We start from the raw sequence: 22,691 nt of genomic DNA on the forward strand, positions 1-22,691 counted from the left end.
TAAAAGTTCAAATAAATAAAAATATACTTATTTTAAAGTTTATATACTCCTTATATATTTTATGATGGCAAAAAGAAAGAAAAACTTACTAGTTAGTAATTTATTTATTTTTTATTTGTATATTTTAAATTATTTTAAAAAAACATATTTTTATTAAATTTTATTATTGTAGATGATAGTTTACAAACATGACATATATTATAAAAACATGTAATTTAAAATTAAAAAAAATGAGGGACGAAAACTTAGGCAGAGAAGCCTGAATTTTATTTAAAAAATAGTTTAAGATATTAAAAAATCCAAAGGTTAAGTTTAATATAACCCAAAACTCAGAAAAGTTTTGAGTCATTTAAATATAATAAAAAAAGTAGAAAAATATGTAGCTTTTTATAAGGATTATTTTAATATAAACGGACGAGCATCACAGCTGGAGCACGCGTGATCTCTCGCCCACCAATTTTAACTTCTTAAGCCACCTCAATTTCTTGGGTCATTACGGCCTATCTAGAAATTATTCTGGGCCTCATCGTCCACTTTGTAGAGTTTATGTGGGCTATCTTGCCAGATCAATTGAGCCCAAACATGTTTTTTAGCCCATCAGCATTAAATGGCATCGAATAAAAAAAGAGAGTAAAGAAAATGAATAAATCTTAGAGTTAATTATAATTTAGTCCCTAAGTTTACCCAAGATAATTTATTCGTACTTCTAGTTTTATAAATTATTATTTAAAAATTACTCTTCCCTATTCATTTATAACTTCATTCTTTTCACCCATTTTATATTCTTTTCCATTTCATTTTATTTTTTTAATTTTAAGAAATAAAAAAATAGATAGGATGAAAATTTTGACTAGAAAAAAAAAAAAATTTTGATTTAAAATGATATAAAATTAAACACCATCAATCAAATCGAATTAAAAAATTTAGTCAAAAAATCATTTTATATTTTTTTAAAAATTATCAAAGTTGATTTTAACTAATTTAATTAGTTAATTAAGTCGATAAAAATCTAAAACCTAACAAGTTTTTTTTGTTTTGTGTATTCAATTTAAAACTCAGAATCAGGTTCCTAAATATAAGTTTCTTAAATCACCCTACTAAGCTAAACAAAATTTAATACACATGGTTTTATCTTATAATATTTTCTTTTAGGTTTTTTCTCATAATAATTCCAAACTTAACACAAAATCTCAAAACTAATAAAATTCATGCAAGCTAAGGCGGTTGCGCACGCTCATCCCATCTACTTTGCCTCCTTTACATGCATCCATGCCACGTACAACCCAAACCTGGCCCTCTTTCCTCTCTCCCCATCCCTTCCTTAAAAACCACTCTGGCCATAGGTAGTGAGTCTGAATCTGAGTGATCAAAATGAATCCAGAAAGTCTTACTGCATCGGCAGCCATTAACTTTGGCTTGGCATTCATAGTTCTCTCCCTCTTCTCCATTTTCAAGAAACAACCTTCTAATGCCTCCATTTACTACGCCCGTCGCCTCTCCAAACGACACAATGTTCACTTTGAGCAGTCTTTCCCTCTTTCCCGCTTTCTCCCTTCAGTTGCTTGGATTCCTCGTGCTTTTCGAGTCACTGAAGATGAAGTTCTTGATATTGGAGGCCTTGATGCTCTCATCATTATCAGACTCTTCAAATTTGGGTTAGTTTTCTTCTTTTGTGCTCTTGTGTTTTAAACTTTGCCCATGAACTCCAGTCTTAATGTTTCTTGGACTCGAGTATGTCCTTGACAAATTTGAAAATTTTTGTTCTTGAATAGGCATGAGAAGTAATTAGAAAGTGATGGGAAAATTTTCAGTACTTTCTTGACAGAATCAAGATAAGAAAGCTTGGAAAAATTCTGATTTATGTTAAATAAACTACACAGGAAAGATTTTAGAGCAATCTTTCGATCTCATGGAGCACCATTTTACATTTATTTATTTTGGTTTTTATGCATATTATCATATTGGAATGAATTCTGAAGTTTTTGTTTTCCAAGAATGAGGATCTATTTCTTGAATATGCTCTTGAAAATTACTCATCTTATGGTTTGCTTTGCAGGATATATTTCTTTGGAATTTGTTCTCTTATTGGATTAGTGGTACTTGTGCCAATCAATTTCGGTGACCAAGATGAACAATCTAGCATCTACCATTCCATGGATCCTTTCACAATATCAAATATTAGTGCAGGTTCGAACAGGTTGGGTTTCCCATCTTGCTTATGGTTGTTCAGGTTTGAGAGGATAGAATATTTTGCTACTTTGCATATTGTCTGTCTAAAACTCGAAGTCTGTCTAAGCAACTATTAGTTTGTATACAAACTGCTGTTTCTGCAGGGGAAAAAAGAAAGAAAGAAACCTGTCATTTTGCAAATTCAATGAACTTCTTTCACCAAGCTGAATTCTAAAACTGTTACGTTTTTTACGACTTAGATATGAAGCATTCATGTATGCATACAAGATACTTGATGTTCATGTCTACATTGTTACTGGTTACATGTGTTTGAATATGAATAGCAGTACTGGCATTTTGTGTTAGGCTTATCTTCCAATTGACTGCTTTATAGCTCACATACTCAATTGATTTACCAAGTTTTCTTCATTCCACAGGCTTTGGGTGCATTTTACGTGCTTGTGGTTGATATCATTTTATGGATTATATCTGTTGTACAAGGTTAGTTTTTCGGTTTATGTATTCACAAATGTAGAATACTACTTTTTTAAAATCCACTTACTGCATGTTATTGTTTATTATCAACAGAACTATATCCACGTTGTAATGGTGGATCGATCATTGCGATAATAACGTTGCTTCTTGGTCTTTTACATTCAAGATAAGTTGAAATTTGAGGTGTTTTCCTACATCATTTCATCTTCAGGAATATGACGGAATTTCGGTTAAACGGATCCAACTACTTCGGAACCTAAGGCATCAACCTGATCGGTTTAATGTTCTTGTTCGGCAAATGCCCTTCTGCAATGAACACAAAGCTTATGGGTGCTCTGTTGATCACTTCTTCTCTAAACATCATCCTAACAGTTACTGTTCTTATCAGATGATATATGATGGAAAAGATATCGAAGATCTGTTGGTAAGGTTTGAACAACTTGGAATTTCGTACACTAATGCGTTGGCTCTATTTCATTCTCATTCTCGGCAGTTTAGCTGCTCTATGTTATTATATATGCTTTGTATGATAATCAAAGATATTATATGCCTTAGACTGTCACGATATAGTTCTTGTAAAAAATACATTACTATGGAAACATGATATCCTTTGAGGTTTGCCTGACACTTGATATTAGATGTCAAGCTCTGGTAGCTCAGGGGAGTTTCTATTTTTTCTGCCCCCTATGGCATTTATGCAACTGAAACTATGAATTTAGGATGAGGTATGCAATGCGCAAAAAAAATTTCAGAATGGGATTCGTAGATAACTACTGTTTCGTAGATTTGCGGAACTACAATGAAATGTAAAGCATGAACGTTCTTCCTACGTGGTAGAATGTTTCTAAATTTCTCTCAAAGTTTGCCATAGAAGGTATTGAAAAGTGACCAACGTTATGCACTATCAATAACATTTTCATCAACCCATGCTTTTAATGATTTAAGTTCTTTCAAGTGAGCATGCTCGTTATTGCACGCTGAAAGATTTTTAGTTGTCTTTGCTTATTATAAGACATTCTTCATCTCAATTCTGCTTGGTTCCTCTGATTTTGTTGTATGCAGCACCAAGCAAAATATGTTGCGAGAAAGATAGAGGACCTGAGAGGAAAGCTCACAGTTAAGAAACGCGACAAGGAAAGCTTACTCTTAGATGTATCTCAAGAAGATGATGTGAAAATAGCTTTGTTTGAGGAAAAGCAGCAAAAAATTGTTCATAAGATTCGTCAATTACAGAACGAAAGTATGCTGAAAGGAAAGGTAACTTCAGAGAAATTTACATGGATGCTTGTATCAAGTTTGAAGTTGGAATATGTTTCATCTGTCAAGTATTAACTGTGGGGACTTCTAGAAGCTCAATTTATAATGGTATTCGAAACAGCCATGCAGATACATGCCTTGTTTTTGCCTTGCATTATACTTTGCATCTTTAACAACGATGTATCATAAATGCGATTCATGAAAAGTTTACATGCTTCATGTCTCACATTTGGTTATTAGTTAACCATTAAAACTTGAGCTGTTTTCATTTTTCTAGGAGTTGCCTGTTGCCTTTGTTACATTCAAGTCCCGACGTGGTGCAGCATTAGTTTCCCAAACTCAACAGCACTACCATCCACTCATATGGATCACGGAAATGGCTCCAGAACCAAGGGATGTATCATGGAGGAGTCTGGAAATTCCCTTTAAGTTTTTGCCACTTTGCAAGATCGGGGTCGTTGTTGCAGCATCTCTCCTCACAATTTTCTTTGCAGTCCCAGTTACAGCTGTTCAAGGAATCGCTAAACTAGAGAAACTTAAGAAATGGTTCCCCCCAGCCATGGCTATGGAGCTAATGTGAGGATTCCAATTCCAATTCCAATTTTGTTTTTTTGGCATTTATGCTTTAAGAAATATTTAGTTTTCGCATCTATTATAAACTTTAAGCAATCACTTAACAGAATACTAATCGAATGTTTGAACTCTTTCTCAGAGTTCTGTATAACTCTCTGACATATTGTTCTTGTTCTGCAATAGACCAGGATTAAGCTCCATTATTACAGGGTATCTTCCAAGTGCCATTCTCAAAGGCTTTATATATGTTGTTCCCTTTGCAATGCTTGGCATGGCTAAATTAGGCGGTTCGATTTCAAAGAGCAAGGAGGAGATTAAAACTTGCAATATGGTTTTCTACTTTCTCGTGGGAAATGTTTTCTTTTTGAGCTTGATATCAGGATCCCTACTTGATGAACTTGGAGAATATTTGACCCACCCTAGGACTATTCCTAGTCATCTTGCCAGTGCTGTCTCTTCTCAAGTAAGCTAGGTTGCCTTAATCTAATTAGTTGGTGTATTATTTGATGCTTTTACTTGAGTTTATATGCTATGTACCACAATTCTCTTTTTCCCTGGCATATGATGCAAACAATTCTTAGCTAATATGAATTTATGAACTTGCAGGCTCCGCTTGACTGCTAATCTGTTCTTTTTCCAGGCTGATTTTTTCGTGACATACATCTTAACAGATGGGTTGTCAGGATTTTCTTTGGAAATCCTTCAGCCCGGCTTGCTTGTTTGGGATGCTGTGAAATCACACACAGTTGGCGGATCAGGAGACGAGGAAAATCCTTACCTTTATTCATTGCCCTATTTTAGAATCATCCCTTCAGTCTCCCTATCAATACTAATTGGTATGGTATATGCAGTTGTCGCTCCTTTGCTGCTTCCATTTCTTGTTGGCTACTTCTATCTAGGCTACGTTGTATATGTCAACCAGGTTAAGTTTCTGCGCTAGTTTTATTTCCCTTCAGCAATGTTAATTCCCCAACCATGTTAAATGTCCTTTCCTATGATTTCTTTCCTTGCCTTTGTATAGTCGTTTCGCTTGCTTATCAAGGATTTTTGTCAACATGGTTAGCAGATTGAAGATGTTTACGAAACTGCTTATGATACATGCGGACAGTATTGGCCATACGTTCATCATTATATATTCGTCGGAATCGTTCTTATGCAAATCACCATGATTGGTCTTTTTGGGCTGAAGTCAAAACCTTCTGCTTCCATAGCCACAATTCCACTCTTACTGCTTACTATAATGTTCAATGAGTACTGCAAGATACGTTTTCTTCCTACATTTCACCACTATTCTGTTAAGGTATGTATTTGTTCTCTTAATGTTTCCTACATCATTATACTGGCTGTATACTGCAGTTGTTTAAAATCCATTCTCGCATTTCTCTTTGCTTCAGTTGAAAAACAAGTTTAAGTTAAAAGCTTGAGTGAGTGAGTCTTCAAAGAAATTTTATATTATTTTTTAAACTTGTATAATCATTATTTTATGTTTAATTTTATTAGATAAAATAAAAATACTGAGTTAAAAACTCCTAATTATTTGGATCTGATATCACATTAAAAAATTAATTCAATAAAAAAACTTAAACTATTCCGAAAAGTTTCAAAAATAGTTTTATATTCCTTTCTAACACTTCTAAGCATACTTGGACTATATGGTTTTCGATGTCAAATTACATTTTTCCTCAATGGCATTTGTCCAATCGGTTGGCTAACATGTCTGGCAGAGGAAGTGGTGTTCGGAGCCAAATAAAATTGAAATGATATGGATTCAAATTGTTTAGGCATAATTTGATTTTGTTATTACATAATGGAGTAGCTTTCCAACTAAGCTATATATGCTGAATCTTATTGACAACGTCAATACTTTGTCTTTTTATGTTCAGGATGCGGTTGAACATGATGAACTAGATAGGAAGTTCGGTAAGATGGAAATAAATTGTGAGAATGCCAGAAGTGCATATTGTCAGCCCACTTTACAATCAGCAAACTTCCTGGCATCAAAGTCTACTTCCTCGCAGCCATTGGTTTCTTCATTGTGATATCTTAACATTGCAATTCATTTTCTTCCTCTCTCTTGTACTTTCGAGTACATTCACCTGAGTTTTCCGAAAAATTATTACGCTTATTTACACTTTGGCTCACATTTTTGTAGTGAGATTCGAATTTCTCCTCTCTTCTTGGTCAGCAAGTCAACCTAAATAAATTTTCAAAAAAAAATAAAATTGAAACAACATTCTTTTGAATAAAAACAAATTGATTGGTCGAGTCTCAGTTTGTTTGGCTCATTATAAGAAACTCCTTTGTTTAGTGCTAATGATTCCTTCTAACTCATGTTCTTTATGAGGTTTGCTGAGTTTAGTGTAGAGGTGGGGTGTGAGTGTTAATGAAAGAGTTCTTGAGGTACGCCCCAAGTGTTTGCGTTTAACGAAGAACATGAACGGAGTAATAGCAAGATGGAGTCTTTTCCTTTAAAAAGCTGACCAGATGTTCAGACGTTCAGTCAATAGTCTAGGGTTGGACCATGGACCTGCTGATCCAGCTCCTAAGCCGAGTCAAGGGCCACCCCATTTTGGTTATTCCTGGAAGATAGGCATTAGCCGTGGCGTTGAAGCTTAAAACATGGCTGAGTTGAACCCAAACCGAATGCCTTTTGAAATATGGAAAACGCGACTTGATCATAAAATGATAAGCTCCTTGCAAACGAAATCTCTTAAATTATTATTCAATGTATTTGGTTTTGAACTGGCATATTGACTTTGCAAGGAGTCTTTTCTAATCAAGTTTATGCATCAATCGAAACTAAATACTTTTTTAAAATGATCTTACAGTATTATACTTTTACATTTGTCCAGTGTATAATAAATTATCTTAGATATTCACTCCGAAGTTCCAGCTCATAAATCCAGGCAAGAAACCAACACAAAGTCAAAACCTTTTTAACCAAATGAACTGCATGGATAATATTTAAAGTCCATAGGGATCCGACATGGAAATTAGCGGAAGAAAACACGCTTTCTGGTTTAATAATAGTAAATAAAAAGAAACTAGAAGGCAGTTTCTTGGTTTGTCAAGCAAAGTTAATCCTAATCTCTCTTCTTCTTGTTCATTTTCTCTATCACCATTTCCTGCTTTGATTCTCTCTGCACCCGTTTTGCAAACAGTACTACGTGCAGATCAAACCATGGCTGCTGCTTTGGTAGGTGGAGCTTTTCTTTCGGCTTCCCTCCAGGTTTTGTTTGATAGATTGGCTTCTCGCCAGGTTGTTGACTTCTTTAAATGCCAAAAACTAAATGATAGGCTGCTGAAGAAGTTGAAGATACTGATGATTACTGTTAATAAGGTGCTCAATGATGCTGAAAAGAAGCAGATCAGTGACTCGTTTGTAAAAGAGTGGCTTGACGAGCTCAAAGATGCTGTTTATGAAGCAGAGGACTTCTTGGATGAGGTTGCTTATGAAGGCTTGAGACTGGATGTTGAAGCTGGCTCTCAAACCAGCACTTATCAGGTTAGAGGCTTTTTATCTTCTCGTAAAACAGTCCAGGAAGAGAAGGAAGAGATGGGAGCTAAGTTAGAGGAGATTCTTGAGCTGCTTGAATATTTAGTACAGCAAAAGGATGCTCTTGGACTGAAAGAGGGTATCGGAGAACAACCCTTCTCATACAAAATACCAACAACTTCTCTGGTGGATGGATCTGGGGTTTTTGGTAGGCATGATGATAAGGAAGCCATAATGAAGTTGATGTTATCTGAAGATGCCAAGCTAGATGTGATTCCTATAGTGGGTATGGGTGGGGTTGGTAAAACCACTCTTGCTCAGCTTATCTACAATGATAGCAGAGTTCAAGAGCGGTCTGATCTGAAGGTATGGGTCTCTGTTTCGGAGGAATTTGATGTTTTCAAGTTAATCAAAGATATGCTTCAAGAGGTCGGTTCACTGAATTGTGATAACATGACTTCAGATCAGCTTCACAATGAGGTAGAGAAGAGAACAGCAGGGAAAACAGTGCTGATTGTTTTAGATGATGTTTGGTGTGAGAATCAAGATCAGTGGGATTCTTTATTGACACCTTTAAAGTCTGTGAGACAAGGGAGTAAGATCGTCGTTACAACGCGCAATGATAGTGTAGCATCGGTCAAGTCAACTGTTCCAACACATCATCTGCAGAAATTAACTGAAGACGACTGCTGGTTGGTTTTTGCAAAACAGGCATTTGATGATGGAAGTTCTGGTGCATGTCCAGACTTGGAAGAAATTGGCAGAGGAATTGTAAGAAAGTGCAATGGCCTACCTTTAGCTGCAAAAGCTCTTGGGGGTCTCCTACGCTCCAAAAGAGACGCAAAAGATTGGAAGAAAGTGTTGAAGAGTGACATGTGGACTTTGCCGAAAGATCCGATTCTTCCAGCTTTAAGACTGAGCTACTATTACCTTCCTGCCCCACTGAAGCAATGCTTTGCGTATTGTGCGCTATTTCCCAAAGATTATAGATTCAACAAGGATGATTTAGTACGTTTGTGGATGGCAGAGGGTTTTCTTGTCCCACTCTAAGGAGATGAGGAGATTGAAGATGTAGGTGGCGAGTGCTTTGATGATCTTGTTTCCAGGTCATTTTTTCAACGATATTCTAGTGACAATCTATCATTGTTTATTATGCACGACCTCATTAATGATTTGGCCAACTCTGTGGCGGGGGAGTTTTGCTTCCTGTTGGAGGATGATGATTCAAACAAGATTGCAGCTAAGGCTCGTCATTTCTCATATGTACCAAAGTCATTTGATTCCCTTAAAAAATTCGTAGGAATCCATGGAGCTGAACATTTGCGCACTTTTCTACCGTTGCCAAAGCAGTGGGAAGACAACCGGTTTGAAGATGGCCTAACACGTTATTTATTACCTAGACTTGGACGATTACGAGTGCTATCCTTGTCTCGCTATTCTAGCGTAGCTGAGTTGTCTAGTTCAATGGGAATGTTAAAGCATCTGCGATATCTGAACCTTTGGGGAACATCAATAGAAGAGTTCCCTGAAGTTGTGAGTGCTGCGTACAATTTGCAAACGCTAATCTTGGAAGATTGCAAAGGGGTTGCTGAATTGCCTAATTCAATTGGCAATCTGAAGCAATTACGATATGTGAATCTCAAGAAAACAGCAATCAAACTGTTACCTGCATCTGTGAGTTGTTTGTATAATCTGCAAACATTGATCTTGGAAGATTGTGAAGAGCTTTTTGAGTTGCCTGATTCAATAGGAAATTTGAAATGCTTACGACATGTGAATCTTACGAAAACAGCAATTGAAAGGTTACCTGCATCCATGAGTGGATTGTATAACTTACGAACTTTAATCTTGAAGCAATGCAAGAAACTTACGGAGTTGCCAGCTGATATGGCAAGCTTAATCAACTTGCAAAACCTTGATATTTTAGGAACAAAGCTGTCGAAGATGCCTTCACAGATGGATAGATTGACAGAGCTCCAAACACTGAGTGATTTTTTTCTGGGAAGACAGAGTGGTTCTAGCATTATAGAGTTGGGCAAGTTTCAACATCTACAAGGGGGAGTAACGATTTGGGGTCTTCAAAATGTTGTGGACGCTCAAGATGCTTTGGAAGCCAATTTGAAGGGTATGAAACAGGTTAAAGTGTTCGAGTTGAGATGGGATGGCGATGTTGATGACTCGCAGCACCAAAGAGACGTTCTTGATAAATTACAGCCCTATACAGGTGTGACTAGTCTTTATGTTGGTGGTTATGGAGGTACAAGGTTTCCAGATTGGATAGCAGACATTTCTTTCTCAAATATAGTAGTGTTGGATCTCTTCAAATGTGCATATTGCACCTCTTTACCTCCACTTGGACAGTTAGTGTCACGGGGGTTAAATTTTTGGCAACACAATTCAACTCAATGCGGCAATCTAGTCCCAACTAAACTCAGCCTTACCTCCCCTTTTCACTCGTGTTTCCCTACGACTATGTGTTTCGCTCACCCAACGAAGTTCCCACAATTTCCAAGTCGTATAAAAGGAACAAACACAAGCAAGCACACAAGTTTACAAGAATACCTCTCAACCTTTATTTATCTCATCAACAAAGGATTACACAATACAAGTGTGTGTGCTATGCACAAAATCGCATGCTACACAGCAGAGGCTTGGCAGCCTATTTATAGACAAGTGTGAGTTGCTAGGCTCACCCATAATCCCTATTTTTCAGGCCATAATGGGGCACTTACTCCCCATGATCTCCATGATCTCTCATTTTCGGGGCATAGTGGAGCACTTGCTCTCCCATTAACTTAGTGGCTTACATAGTGGAGCACTTCCTTCCCCACTCAGCTGCCACTTCCCCACATTCTGCCCCAATGATACAGCCATATTCTGCCTATCCGCATGGCAGTCCCTACTGCCTATTCTGCTGCGTCAGCTGCTGACTTAGAAGGTCCATCACCTAAGCTCCCATGTCCATGCCAAGTCGCAAGCTCAACGACTCGCATAGACCATTGCACGCTGCCTGCCGAATTCGTTTCTACTTACGCAAGGCTGCCGCTGTCCATCGCTGCCGAATTCTAGGCAATGTGCCTTCGTTGGCGCATCCCCGCGTCTAGAGCCTTAACAAACCACCCCCACTAGAAGAGTCTGACGTCCTCGTCGGAATAGATGTGAGGTAGTTTTGCACTTGATCCTCAAATTGCCACAAATTTGTGTCCTTCTCCCACGAAACCTCTTCATTCGTCTTCCATTTCACTAAGAATTCTGTCCGCCGATTCTTTTTGTGTTGGCCAAGTCGACGATGATCCATAATCTTGACGATACCATCGTCAAATTGCTTGTGAATCGTAGGAGGGGCTCGTTGCGACTTACTTCTTTTAGGATCCTCATTGTCTTCATAAAATGGCCGTAAGTAACTTACATGAAAAGTGGGATGAAGCTTCAGCCGTTCGGGCAGCTTCAATCTATAGGCAACAGCCCCAACCTTTTCAATGACTTCAAAAGGTCCATCATATCTTGGCACCAACCCTCGGTGCTTCGACGTCCCCACAATTTTCTTCCAAATTTGAGGAGTTAACTTGAGCAACACCTTGTCACCCACACTGAATTCCAGCATCCTTCGCTTTTGATTTGCATATTTGAGCATCCGCTTTCTTGCCTTCCGCAAACTATCTTGAGCTTGCTCAACTAGCTCCTGTCACTCCATCGCAAATCTGTATGCCGCTGGACTCTTCCCACCAGATATCTGCACTGCAATCTCGGCAGGAGTTTGGGGTTGTGCCCCAAAAACTAGCTCAAATGGACTTGCTTCCGTTGCCGAGGATTTTTGAAGATTATAGCAAAACTGCGCACTATCTAGCAACTCCAACCAGTTTCGCTGCATTGCTGTCACGTAGTGTCTCAAATATTCCTCTAGCAAAGCATTTATCCTTTCCGTTTGCCCATTAGTCTGCGGATGGTTGGCAGTCGAAAACTTCAGCCTTGTTCCCATCATGTTGAACAATGCTGTCCAGAATCTACCCGTGAATCGCACATCGCGATCGCTTACAATGTCTGAGGGTACTCCAAAGTATTTCACCACGTTGCGGTAGAATAAATCAGCGGCCACTTCGGCTGTACACACCACAGGGGCAGCTACAAACACCGCATACTTGGTGAATCTGTCCACGATAACCATGATCGTGTTCATGCCATCCACCTTTGGAAAGCCAACAATGAAGTCCATCGAAACTGACACCCAAGGCTTCTCTGGAATCGGCAGTGGCTGTAATAAGCCTGCTTCTCGCTGCCGCAAAGTCTTGTCTTATTGGCACACAAGACAAGTCCTGACGTAAAGTTCTACATCGTCTTCCATCTTCGACCAATAATAAGTCTGCGACAAGAGAGCAACCATCCTTTCTCTACCTGGATGTCCTGCCCATTGCGGATCATGAGTCTCCGTCATTAAGTGTTTTCGCAGCTCCCCCTTTGGCACAAAGATTCGACCCCCCTTTGCATAGAGTAAGTCTTGTTCCAGCCAATACCTCCGTATTGTCCCTTCTCGTACAAGCTCAACCATTTTCTTGTACGCTGCATCTTCCCCAGCAGCTAGACGAAGTCGTCCCAGCATGTCCGACTCCACCTGAACAATAGCAAGAACAGTAGCAATTACTTCGCGTCTGCTGAGTGCATCCGCAACCTGATTATGGCTCCCCGGTTTGTGCTCCCATACAAAGTCATATTCGGCCAAGAATTCCTGCCACCGAGCCTGTCTCTGTGACAATTTCTTCTGTGTCCTGAAAAATATGTTCGCCACATTATCAGTCTTGACCACAAATTTTGACCCCAACAGATATACTCTCCATATGCCTAGGCAGTGCACCACTGCCGTCATCTCTTTCTCATGCGTCGAGTAATTTTGTTCCGCATCAGTTAGCTTCCGACTCTCAAAAGCAACTGGATGTCCCTCTTGTACTAGCACTCCCCCAATGGCCCTATCTGAAGCATCCGTATGCACTTCAAATGGCTTCTCAAAATCAAGCAGCCCCAAAACTAGAGCTGACGCTACCGCTGTTTTCAGCTTCTCAAAAGCTAGTTGGCAGTCAATCGTCCATTCCCAACTCCGATTCTTCTTCAGAAGATCCGAGAGAGGAGTTGTTTTCTTGCTATAGCCCTCAATGAATCGTCTGTATTAGTTTGCAAGCCCCAAAAATGACCTCAATTCCGGGACTAATTTTGGTGCTGTCCATTCAACGATGGCTTGAATCTTCCGTGGATCCATCTTCACCTGTCCTTCGCCAATTAAATGGCCTAAGAACATAATTTCATCTTTTGCAAACTCACACTTTTCCTTCTTTACATACAATTCATGTTCTCTTAATCTACTTAAGACTTTAGAGAGATGAGTTACATGTTCTTCAATGCTTCTACTATAGATTACAATGTCATCTAAGTAGACTACAACAAAATTATCTAAGAAATCATATAGCACATCATTCATCAGATTACAAAATGTTGCTGGAGCATTTGTTAGGCCAAATGGCATAACTAGAAACTCGTATGAGCCATACCTCGTCACACAAGTAGTTTTATGCTCATCCCCATCAGCAACCCGCACTTGCCAATACCCCGATCGCAAGTCCAATTTCGTGAAGATAGAGGCTCCGCACAATCTATCCATCAAATCCTGAATTAAAGGGACAGGATATTTGTTTTTTATTGTTACCTTATTGAGTGCTCGGTAGTCCAGACACATGCGAAGGCTTCCATCCGCCTTCTTTTGAAACAGCACAGGAGCACCATATGGAGCCTTGGAAGGGCGGATAAATCCCGAGTCAATCAGCTCTTCCAATTGTTTCCTCAGTTCTGCCAATTCCATTGGCGACATTCGATAAGGGGCTTGAGATGGTGGCTTTGTCCCCGGCACCAACTCAATTCGATGGTCGATGTTTCTCCTAGGTGGGAGTTTCTTCGGTAGCTGAGGCGGCATCACATCTTCGAATTGCTGCAGCATGCTAGCAATTTCATTTAGCACCTCCCCACAATAGTCTGCCTTCTCATCAACTATTGTCGCAAGAAACACTTCCCCTCCTTTCCGCAATGCTTTGTCAAGAGCAATTGCCGAGACCAAGCTCTTCCCCCCTTTCACCGCTTTCACAGCTGTGATATTGCAACATGGGACGAAACATGGGCATCCCTCACTTGCAATCATGACTCCATTGAGATAGGGCATCAAAACTATCTTGGCTTTTCGTAAGAAATCTAGACCAAGAATAATATCGTAATCTTCAAGATTTACGACCAACACATCATGCTTACCTCTCCACTGATCCAGTATTATCGGCACGTCATAAGACATCCCAGCAATTCTCTGTGCCTTCGAGTTTACTGCCTTTATAGATGTATGGCTATCACTCAGCCGCAAGCCAAGTTCCTTCACCAGCCGATCTGCCACAAACGTGTGGGTTGCTCCTGAATCCAGCATAGCATTCACGTTTTTGCCGTTTATCCCAATCCTCACATACATCAGGTTGTTCGTAGCCCCTGACTTTCCCTTTCGCAGTGTATCAATCCTCACCAAGTCTTCCTCGACAGGGCAGGTTTCGGCAGCCGCATCCCCCGATTCCGCTACCAGGCAGTTTATCACACGCATGGGATTGACATGCGTAACTACCCCCTCATCCTCATCGCTACCCCCAGCCCGGATAGCATTCAACTTCTCACGCTTTGGGCATTCCCTCGCAAAGTGAGGTCCATCATAAATGAAGCAACTAAAGTTCGGTTTCGGACTCTTACCTTGTGCACCCATAAACTTGGCCTTGCCCTTCTCTGCGGCAGTAGCCTTTGATGCACCCCCACCGAATTTCTTCTTCATCTTATCCTCCTTGTTCCTTCCCTTAGCCTTGAAGGAGGCAGATGTATAGCCCTCTCTAGTAGTTGATTTGAAATCAACCAAACTGTCCGCAGCAGCAATAGCGGAGGACAGATCCTTCACATTCTGTCGTCTTAGTTCCGCTTGCGCCCAAGTTTGCAACCCAGACATGAAGTTGAACAGCCTGTCCTCCTCGGACATATTCTCGATGTCGAGAATTAAAGAACTGAAAGATTTAACATATTCGCGAACTGACCTTTCATGTTTGAGCCTTTTCAATTCCTCTCGTGCCATCCACGACGCATTGTTGGGAAGGAATTGCTCCTTTAGCTCCTGCTTGAGACGATCCCATGTCTCAATCTTTGGACGTCCAGCACTTAAGTCATCTTTGGTTCTCGTCCGCCACCAAAGTTTCGCATCACCCGTGAGATAGATCAAGGTAAGATCCACTTGTTCAGCCACGCCGATCTTAGCAACACTAAAGTATTGCTCCATGTCCCATAAGAAATTCTCAAGTTCTTTGGAACTTCTTGCTCCACCAAAAGACTTCGGTTCAGGCAACTTAGGCTTAGATGTACTTACCCCAATAGGAGTGTTTCGCACTGCCCTTTTCAGAAGAGCAATCGCCTCTTCGGCAGCTTCCAATCTTTCACTTGATTCTGCCACAAGAGAAATGTACAAGCTCTCAGACCTTTCAGCGCATTCCATAGCATCCTTCAAGCGATCCATGATGGAACGTTCCTCGTCTTCTTCCTCATTCAACCCTATCAAGGTTTCAAGACGCATCAACCGTTCCCGAATAGCTTCCATGACTTCTGCTGCACGTTAAAATCAACCGTGCTCTGATACCAATTGTCACGGGGTTAAATTTTTGGCAACACAATTCAACCCAATGCGGCAGTCTAGTCCCAACTAAACTCAGCCTTGCCTCCCCTTTTCACTCGTGTTTCCCTACGACTATGTGTTTCGCTCACCCAATGAAGTTCCCACAATTTCCAAGTCGTATAAAAGGAACAAACACAAGCAAGCACACAAGTTTACAAGAATACCTCTCAACCTTTATTTATCTCATCAACAAAGGATTACACAATACAAGTGTGTGTGCTATGCACAAAATCGCATGCTACACAGCAGAGGCTTGGCAACCTATTTATAGACAAGTGTGAGTTGCTAGGCTCACCCATAATCCCTATTTTTCAGGCCATAATGGGGCACTTACTCCCCATGATCTCCATGATCTCTCATTTTCGGGGCATAGTGGAGCACTTGCTCTCCCATTAACTTAGTGGCTTACATAGTGGAGCACTTCCTTCCCCACTCAGCTGCCACTTCCCCACATTCTGCCCCAATGATACAGCCATATTCTGCCTATCCGCATGGCAGTCCCTACTGCCTATTTTGCTGCGTCAGCTGCTGACTTAGAAGGTCCATCACCTAAGCTCCCATGTCCATGCCAAGTCGCAAGCTCAACGACTCGCATAGACCATTGCACGCTGCCTGCCGAATTCGTTTCTGCCTACGCAAGGCTGCCGCTGTCCATCGCTGCCGAATTCTAGGCAATGTGCCTTCGTTGGCGCATCCCCGCGCCTAGAGCCTTAACAGTTAGGGTCTTTAAAGGAACTATGCATCCAGGAATTTGAAGGAGTTGTGGTGGTGGGTCACGAGTTTATGGAAGCTGCACATCCATGAAGGAGCCATTTGGATCCCTCGAGATTTTAACTTTTGTTAGCATGCCACAATGGAATGAATGGATTTCTGATGAGAACATGGAAGCTTTCCCTCTTCTTCGAGAGCTTCACATATCAGGCTGCCACAGCCTAACGAAGGCATTGCCGAATCATCACCTTCCTTCTTTAACAGAACTTAACATCCTTGATTGTCAACAGCTTGGAGGCCCATTTCCTTGGTATCCAATCATTAACAGATTTTGGTTAAATGATGCTTCTCGGGATCTGCGTTTAGAGAAATTGCCTTCTGAATTGTATGAACTCGAGATTCGCAAATTGGACTCCGTAGATTCGTTGGTCAAGGAATTGGAGCTGATGGGTTGCTTATCCTCGATGTTTGAAAATATTGAAATAGATCATTTTGACCTACTCAAGTGTTTCCCGCTAGAGTTGTTCTCCAATTTAAACACTCTAAAAATCAAGAATTGTCCGAATCTGATTTCTCTTTTAGCATATGAAAAGCCTTATAACAGGTCTCTCCGTTTCTTGGAAATCCAGGGGTGTCCTAACTTAGTTTGTTTTCCCAAAGGAGGGTTATCTGCTCCGAATTTGACAAAGATCAGGTTACTTGATTGCATAAATTTAAAGGCGTTGCCTGAGCAAATGTCTTTCATTTTTTCCCTTGTGGATTTGGAACTGAAAGGACTTCCTGAACTTGAGTCATTTCCAGAAGGGGGTTTGCCACTTGATGTAGAAACACTCTGCATCCAAAGTTGCAATAAACTCATTGCAAGCCGTGCACAATGGGATTTGCTTCTTCAATGTTCTCTTTCAAAATTAATAATTGCTTACAATGAAGATGTGGAATCTTTCCCTGACGGGCTGCTGCTGCCTTTAGAACTTCGGTCCCTTGAAATCCGGTCCCTTGAAAATTTGAAATCTCTGGACTACAACGGGCTTCTACACCTCACCTGTCTTAGAGAATTGAAGATTGACACATGCCCTAATCTCCAATCCATACCTGAAAAGGGGCTCCCCTTCTCCCTTTATTCTTTTGAAATCAGTGGATGCCCTCAGCTAGAAAAAAGGTGTGAGAAGGAGAATGGGGAAGATTGGCCCAAGATTTCTCATTTCCTCAACATCAAGATTGATGGCCGCTGGATTGAACCAGAAGACTGGTAGAGTCTCTCTTCTTTCATCCATTCAACACATTGAGGGATCGCTGATCTTAATTTTATTTTCTCCCTTCGGTTTATGTTTCCTACTCAAGTGGATTAATTACTGTATGTCTAAGTTAACATTTACTATTGGCCAGCTGTGGAGGCGGACGTAGAAATGGAGTTGCTTTACATGTCTACAGGTTTGTCAGAAATATTTTGCTGCTTGTTACTTTTAATGTTCATATCATATATATCCCTGTGAATTCCTTGATTCTTATTCAAGTTTTCTCTTATTGCATCAGAGAATCATAAGTCGAGTTCACTCTAAATCCAAGTCCATGCTGCCTGGCTTCAACAGTCAGAGCAGGAAACGGGAACCTTAAGGTAGCATAGAGCATCAAAGACCGAAGCATGGTTCATATGCATCAAAGACTCGATGTCTTTTGTCAGAAGATCAATTTCCAGTTTATTGTTCATTTCTTCATATGATGCTAGTAGTTAACCCGATTTCTTTCTGACCCTTCCCTTCGAAAACAGACTCATCTATTTTTCATAGTTGTTGAGGCGGCTTCCAGGCTCTAGGGAGAGTCAGAGAGCCAAGATCTGTGCTTGGTATAAAATTCTATGGGAGTCTTCTGGTGCATATGATACAAAGTTCGGAGATGATATCAAATCTAGTTGAGCATCGAATCTGGAAACGAAGCTTGCATGTTGTACTTGGCCTTATCAGCATTCCTGGTCAGCATATCTGCTAGCATTTGCTTACTCATCCAGTCTAGTCTCACAGCTATTACAAGATATGGTTTGCCAGACAGCAGTGGCAATAACATGCGACAATTTTTTCAGTTTCCGAATTAGCTCAGCACTTTTGTTGTAGTTGGTGGAATTATGCTTGTACATAGGTTTAAAACCTATCAACTGATTCAGCTGCTCTTATTTCTCATGCTTCAATATATTGGATTATTATCTTTCAATTCCAAATTTTGTCTACAAATGTTGCTTTCATCCCCGTTGCTTGTCTTGCTATTGAAGAAAGAATATTGTTGAATTGTTTGAACCAAAAACATGTTGAAATCTACAAGCAGTTTAATTACCTCCTGTTGTTTAGAAAACATGAAAAGCAGTTTATCAACTTTCAAGTGCCATGTCAAAGGAAAACTAAGTTTGGTTAGTATTATAAGATCGGGAAAAAACAGAAAAGTGTTTAGTTAAAAAGATAGAAACTTACATAGAAAAATGTTTTTGAAATAATTTTGAAGTTATTTTCTGTTCTTTCAGCATCATTTAGAATTCACCAAAAACTGCGAACCCTTTAAAAGAATTGCATTACAATATCAAAAAAGCATTCGGGGATTTACTGGTAGATGGAGCTGAACGAGGGCAACAATACATGTGGGCAAATTTTTGCTTACTGCTCCATCATATTTATTTGATCTAGATGGGTATTGGATTTTATAGCTGGAAATGTTTTGCTTGCTTTTGCAATCCCTGTAGCGGCCATGAGTTAAATTGATGCTTGACATAAAGGCTAATCGGTTAACAACTACCCTGAACTTTCTGTCAGCAGGAGATGAGTCCCTAACCTTTTTGTATTCTGATTTAGGTCACCTATGTTTTATCCATCAATGTAGTCCTTCCATCAAATTTGACCACGCGGGAGGCATACGTGTCATCCTTCTACACGGTCACGTGACCACACATGCTGATAGATAGATGGAAAATTGAATGGAAGGACTACATTGTTGAAAAAGAAAATAGATTTAGGATCAAGATCATGTTAAAAGAAAAGGATCAGGGACTAATCTTCTGTTACTTGAAGGTCAGGGTATTTTTTTAACCAATTAGCCCCTGACTTAAAATTTTTAGGTAAAGATGATTCAAATGGAAGCTTAGAGTTATAGTGCATCAATGAAACTTGGTCTGAATATGCCAACAGGCAGCCACTTAGAGAAACACTTAACTGCAGATAACATAGCTTCGGATTACATGATGTCACACCAGGTAGGAACTCAAGACCATGACCACAGAAAACAAAGACTCACAGCAAGAAAGTTCTACAAAGAAACCATTATTGAATTGTGACTGAAAACTCCGAAATGCTGAAAGAAGAACAAAGCTATTCCTCCTCTCCAAGCAGAGCTAGGAGGAAAGCCTTGTAATCCCCAGAAGTGTCCTTGGCAACTGCCTGATCAAGGGGCACACTGTTTCTCTTGTAGTAGATCTCCTTGATATCATTCAAGTCCTTCTCTGCCCTTGTGACAATCACACGAGTGAGTGCATCCTCATCTGTCCCAACCTTTTTGATGGCATTGCGCAAGATCTAAGCAGAAGGAAAGAATGTTTTAGCCCATTGAACTTTCATTTATGAAATTTAAGGCAACAGTGTAAACAATTTCACCTTTTCATAGTACTTTTTGTGGTCGTTGAGGCATCGAATGGCTGTACGGAGCACTGTTTTGAACTCATCAGCAGGCTCTTCTAGTAAGTCCTATTAAACAAAAATGACCATTAATGCTCCATTTTTATAATCAGACTCAACCTTGTAGATGGAAGTTCTGTTTTCAGAGAGTTAAAGCTTCTGTTACAGACCACAGAAGCGAAAAGAAACTTGGAGGCATTCACAGTGCTCCTCACGACAACTTGCAACTATAAACATTTAACTTGGTAACTAGGCGCAAGCTATTGAACTACTTTCTTTCTTTTTTTTTCTGTACCTTAGTGATGGAAGAGCCATGATCATCTCTGTAGCGGTTGAAAGTTGCCATGAGCTGTGCTTTGCTCCTGGTAGTCAGGATCCTAATGACATCTTCATGATTAAAAGCCTTGCCTTTGATTGCATCATGAAGAATATCAGCTTCTGAATTGGCCAATCTTGTATTAATCTCATCTCCTTCATACCTAAAAGCTGTCACCAATCCAACCAAGAGCTGCAAAATGATCATAACAAACCATCAGGCAATTGTGAATGGCCTAATCACAATATATCAATGATCATAACATGCCTTCCTGATATCACCGGTGGTACGGGCCGCAAGATCTTCTTCCAAGGAATGCTTGTACCGAGCATGGTAAGCCCTCCTCACAGCCAAGAGCTCCTCTGAAGATAGGACGCAGGCAATCTCTACAATCACATGGTAATCGCCAGATTTCCTGATAGCCACATTTGCTAACACTGCATCTCTGTCTTCTGGATCCAATACCCATCGATACACAGCTTTCTATGTTCACAAATTTATGAAACTTAATTAGCATCACAGGCATATATATAAACCCACTTCATCCCATTTTGCAACAATCCTTGGGTTGGAAAGAACAGAATGACTATGATTAAACTTTAATATGCATAAATCTCTTGCAAAACACAACTGATTGAACAAGACCCTTTAACAAATATTCCCTGCCTCTGACAGATAAGACTGGTTTCAATATAAAGTTTGTGTTATCATAAACATGATACTGACAATTACCTCAAAGTCTCCAGTGAGTTCAGACTCGAGACGCTTGACAAGATCTTCTTGAAACAATTCTGAATAAGCTAGCCTGATTTGCTTCCTTTGAGCAGCATTTCTATGCCCCAGTATTGAAATTATAGCCTTCTCGTTAGTCCCCCAGCCTAACAAAAAAAAAAACAGCACAGACAAATTCCGTTGTCAGTTTTGATATTTCCTTTTGCATAAAATCACTTGATGATCACAACATCAAATTGGATAGGATTTTTCACAAAAGAAGCGAGCAAGATCCTGATGAAATTCAAGAATCAAAACAAGAAAACATGAACTCAGAAGCCGATTTCTTTTGACAAAAAAGGGTACAAATTATCTTAGTGAAAAACACAAAGGAAAGACATATACAAGACATAGAACGATTTGTAAACTTAACCCTGGCAAGCCTTTTGGAGAGCTTGTGCATCATCAACACAAGAAACATTTTCAAGAACAACAAGGGTAGCCATTGTAGTTAACTCTCTTTGTCTCTTTAGCTAGAAAACTCAATGTGATGGAGACTTGTTCATACTCCCGTATTTATAGTCCCACTTTCTTACACTCTGACGTTGAAAACAATGTGGTAATGAATGGATTTCTTGGACTACGTAAATTTTATGAATACATTAATCAGCATGACCACCTGCTTTCCACTATTAGATTCTTACTTATCTCTCATGGTTGGCTTGAGTTAATGAATATTTTCTTCATACCATTTTTGAAGGCAAAATGAGTGAATGAGAGGAAATTTTATGGTGCAGGCACAAGAGTTTTATGTATAGTTGTCGTACCAGCTTGGGAGAGAAATTTAGGTCATCGCTTATCGAGTCGATCAATATTTTTTGACATAGCTTAGTTTGTGTCCTAATAAGGCATAGCTTAGTCCAGTGTATCTTCCCATCACAAAAATTATAAATATTTTGCCAGGAAATATAAAGCAGAAAAGAACAACTCATGCTGACAAATCATTCAGGCCAACCTCTTCACTTTCAAATAAAAATTTGACAACAAAGAAACTCAGACTGTCATTAATACTTTCCCTTTTTTTCCTTTTCCCTTTCCCCGCCTTTGGTTTCTCTTAAAGTAAACTTCCTACTCTTTTTCATATAGAATATTTTCTCATGATTGTTACAGCGCAACCACTTTTTACCATTTCTTACAGAAGTCTGATATCTTTTTCAGGCATGTTAACATTTAAGTTGTCTGTTAGGCAGCTGTATGCTTTAAGGTTGGACTATAGACACAGGAAATCCTCCTCCTAATTAACCCTCTCTTAATTTGATATTGCTGGTGATTGTTTCTCAATCAAATAGCTACATGATTATTATATATTTCTTAATTGTTGTCATGTAAAGTATATAATATAAGATTATAGTATGAAATTAAGAGAAGGAGAGAGAAGTACCTTTACAAGCCTTGTAGAGGGCTTCAGCATCCTCACTAGGAACATGGTTTTCAGGAGCGATGAGGCTAGCCATTGTTGAATTTTTTTTTCTTGAGTACTTTCTCTTAAGAAACGTGAGTGATTTGTGTCAGATTACACCACCATTAGCT

The 22,691-nt window shown here is 39.6% G+C and overlaps 3 protein-coding genes across 4 annotated transcripts; 2 read left to right on the forward strand and 1 right to left on the reverse strand.

Annotated features, from left to right (window-relative positions):
- The first annotated feature begins 1,303 nt into the window (after nucleotides 1–1,303).
- Nucleotides 1,304–6,649, forward strand: LOC105137913 (Early-responsive to dehydration stress protein (ERD4)). Its single transcript, XM_011043855.1, has 10 exons — nucleotides 1,304–1,655; nucleotides 2,057–2,197; nucleotides 2,607–2,670; nucleotides 2,876–3,088; nucleotides 3,727–3,921; nucleotides 4,199–4,497; nucleotides 4,678–4,957; nucleotides 5,135–5,416; nucleotides 5,561–5,794; nucleotides 6,378–6,649. Exons 1-10 carry the CDS (start codon nucleotides 1,372–1,374, stop codon nucleotides 6,531–6,533), a joined length of 2,148 nt encoding a protein of 715 aa, XP_011042157.1. The 5' UTR covers nucleotides 1,304–1,371; the 3' UTR covers nucleotides 6,534–6,649.
- Nucleotides 6,650–7,357: 708 nt separating this feature from the next.
- LOC105137917 (putative disease resistance RPP13-like protein 1) lies at nucleotides 7,358–18,660 on the forward strand. The gene is given in 5 exon segments (XM_011043867.1): nucleotides 7,358–10,351; nucleotides 16,431–16,491; nucleotides 16,494–17,673; nucleotides 17,811–17,855; nucleotides 17,958–18,660. Coding segments are annotated over 5 exon segments (3,972 nt in total). The 5' UTR covers nucleotides 7,358–7,675; the 3' UTR covers nucleotides 17,968–18,660.
- A 910-nt stretch (nucleotides 18,661–19,570) lies between these two features.
- LOC105137916 (annexin-like protein RJ4) lies at nucleotides 19,571–22,657 on the reverse strand. Of its 2 annotated transcripts, none has more exons than XM_011043866.1 (6): nucleotides 22,543–22,657; nucleotides 21,123–21,268; nucleotides 20,658–20,873; nucleotides 20,370–20,582; nucleotides 20,054–20,143; nucleotides 19,571–19,975 (listed from the first exon to the last, which is right to left on the reverse strand). In XM_011043866.1, the coding sequence occupies exons 1-6, from the start codon at nucleotides 22,613–22,615 to the stop codon at nucleotides 19,772–19,774; spliced, it is 942 nt and encodes a 313-aa protein (XP_011042168.1). In that variant the 5' UTR covers nucleotides 22,616–22,657; the 3' UTR covers nucleotides 19,571–19,771. The 2 variants fall into 2 exon arrangements, with proteins under 2 accessions (XP_011042168.1, XP_011042167.1); XM_011043865.1 differs by lacking the exon at nucleotides 22,543–22,657 and adding an exon at nucleotides 21,535–21,851.
- Nucleotides 22,658–22,691: the final 34 nt, after the last annotated feature.

The sequence above is a fragment of the Populus euphratica genome, unplaced genomic scaffold (genome assembly GCF_000495115.2).
Source record: "Populus euphratica unplaced genomic scaffold, PopEup_1.0 scaffold70.1, whole genome shotgun sequence".
Taxonomy (NCBI): Eukaryota; Viridiplantae; Streptophyta; class Magnoliopsida; order Malpighiales; family Salicaceae; genus Populus; species Populus euphratica.

Coding starts and splice junctions, on each gene's coding strand:
- LOC105137913 (XM_011043855.1), top strand. CDS start 1,372: ATGAATCCAGAAAGTCTTACTGCATCGGCAGCCATTAACTTTGGCTTG. Junction 1,656..2,056: donor ATCAGACTCTTCAAATTTGG/GTTAGTTTTCTT, acceptor TTTGCTTTGCAG/GATATATTTCTTTGGAATTT. Junction 2,198..2,606: donor ATTAGTGCAGGTTCGAACAG/GTTGGGTTTCCC, acceptor TTCATTCCACAG/GCTTTGGGTGCATTTTACGT.
- LOC105137916 (XM_011043866.1), bottom strand. CDS start 22,615: ATGGCTAGCCTCATCGCTCCTGAAAACCATGTTCCTAGTGAGGATGCT. Junction 20,144..20,369: donor ATGGCTCTTCCATCACTAAG/GTACAGAAAAAA, acceptor TTTGTTTAATAG/GACTTACTAGAAGAGCCTGC. Junction 19,976..20,053: donor ACAAAAAGTACTATGAAAAG/GTGAAATTGTTT, acceptor CCTTCTGCTTAG/ATCTTGCGCAATGCCATCAA.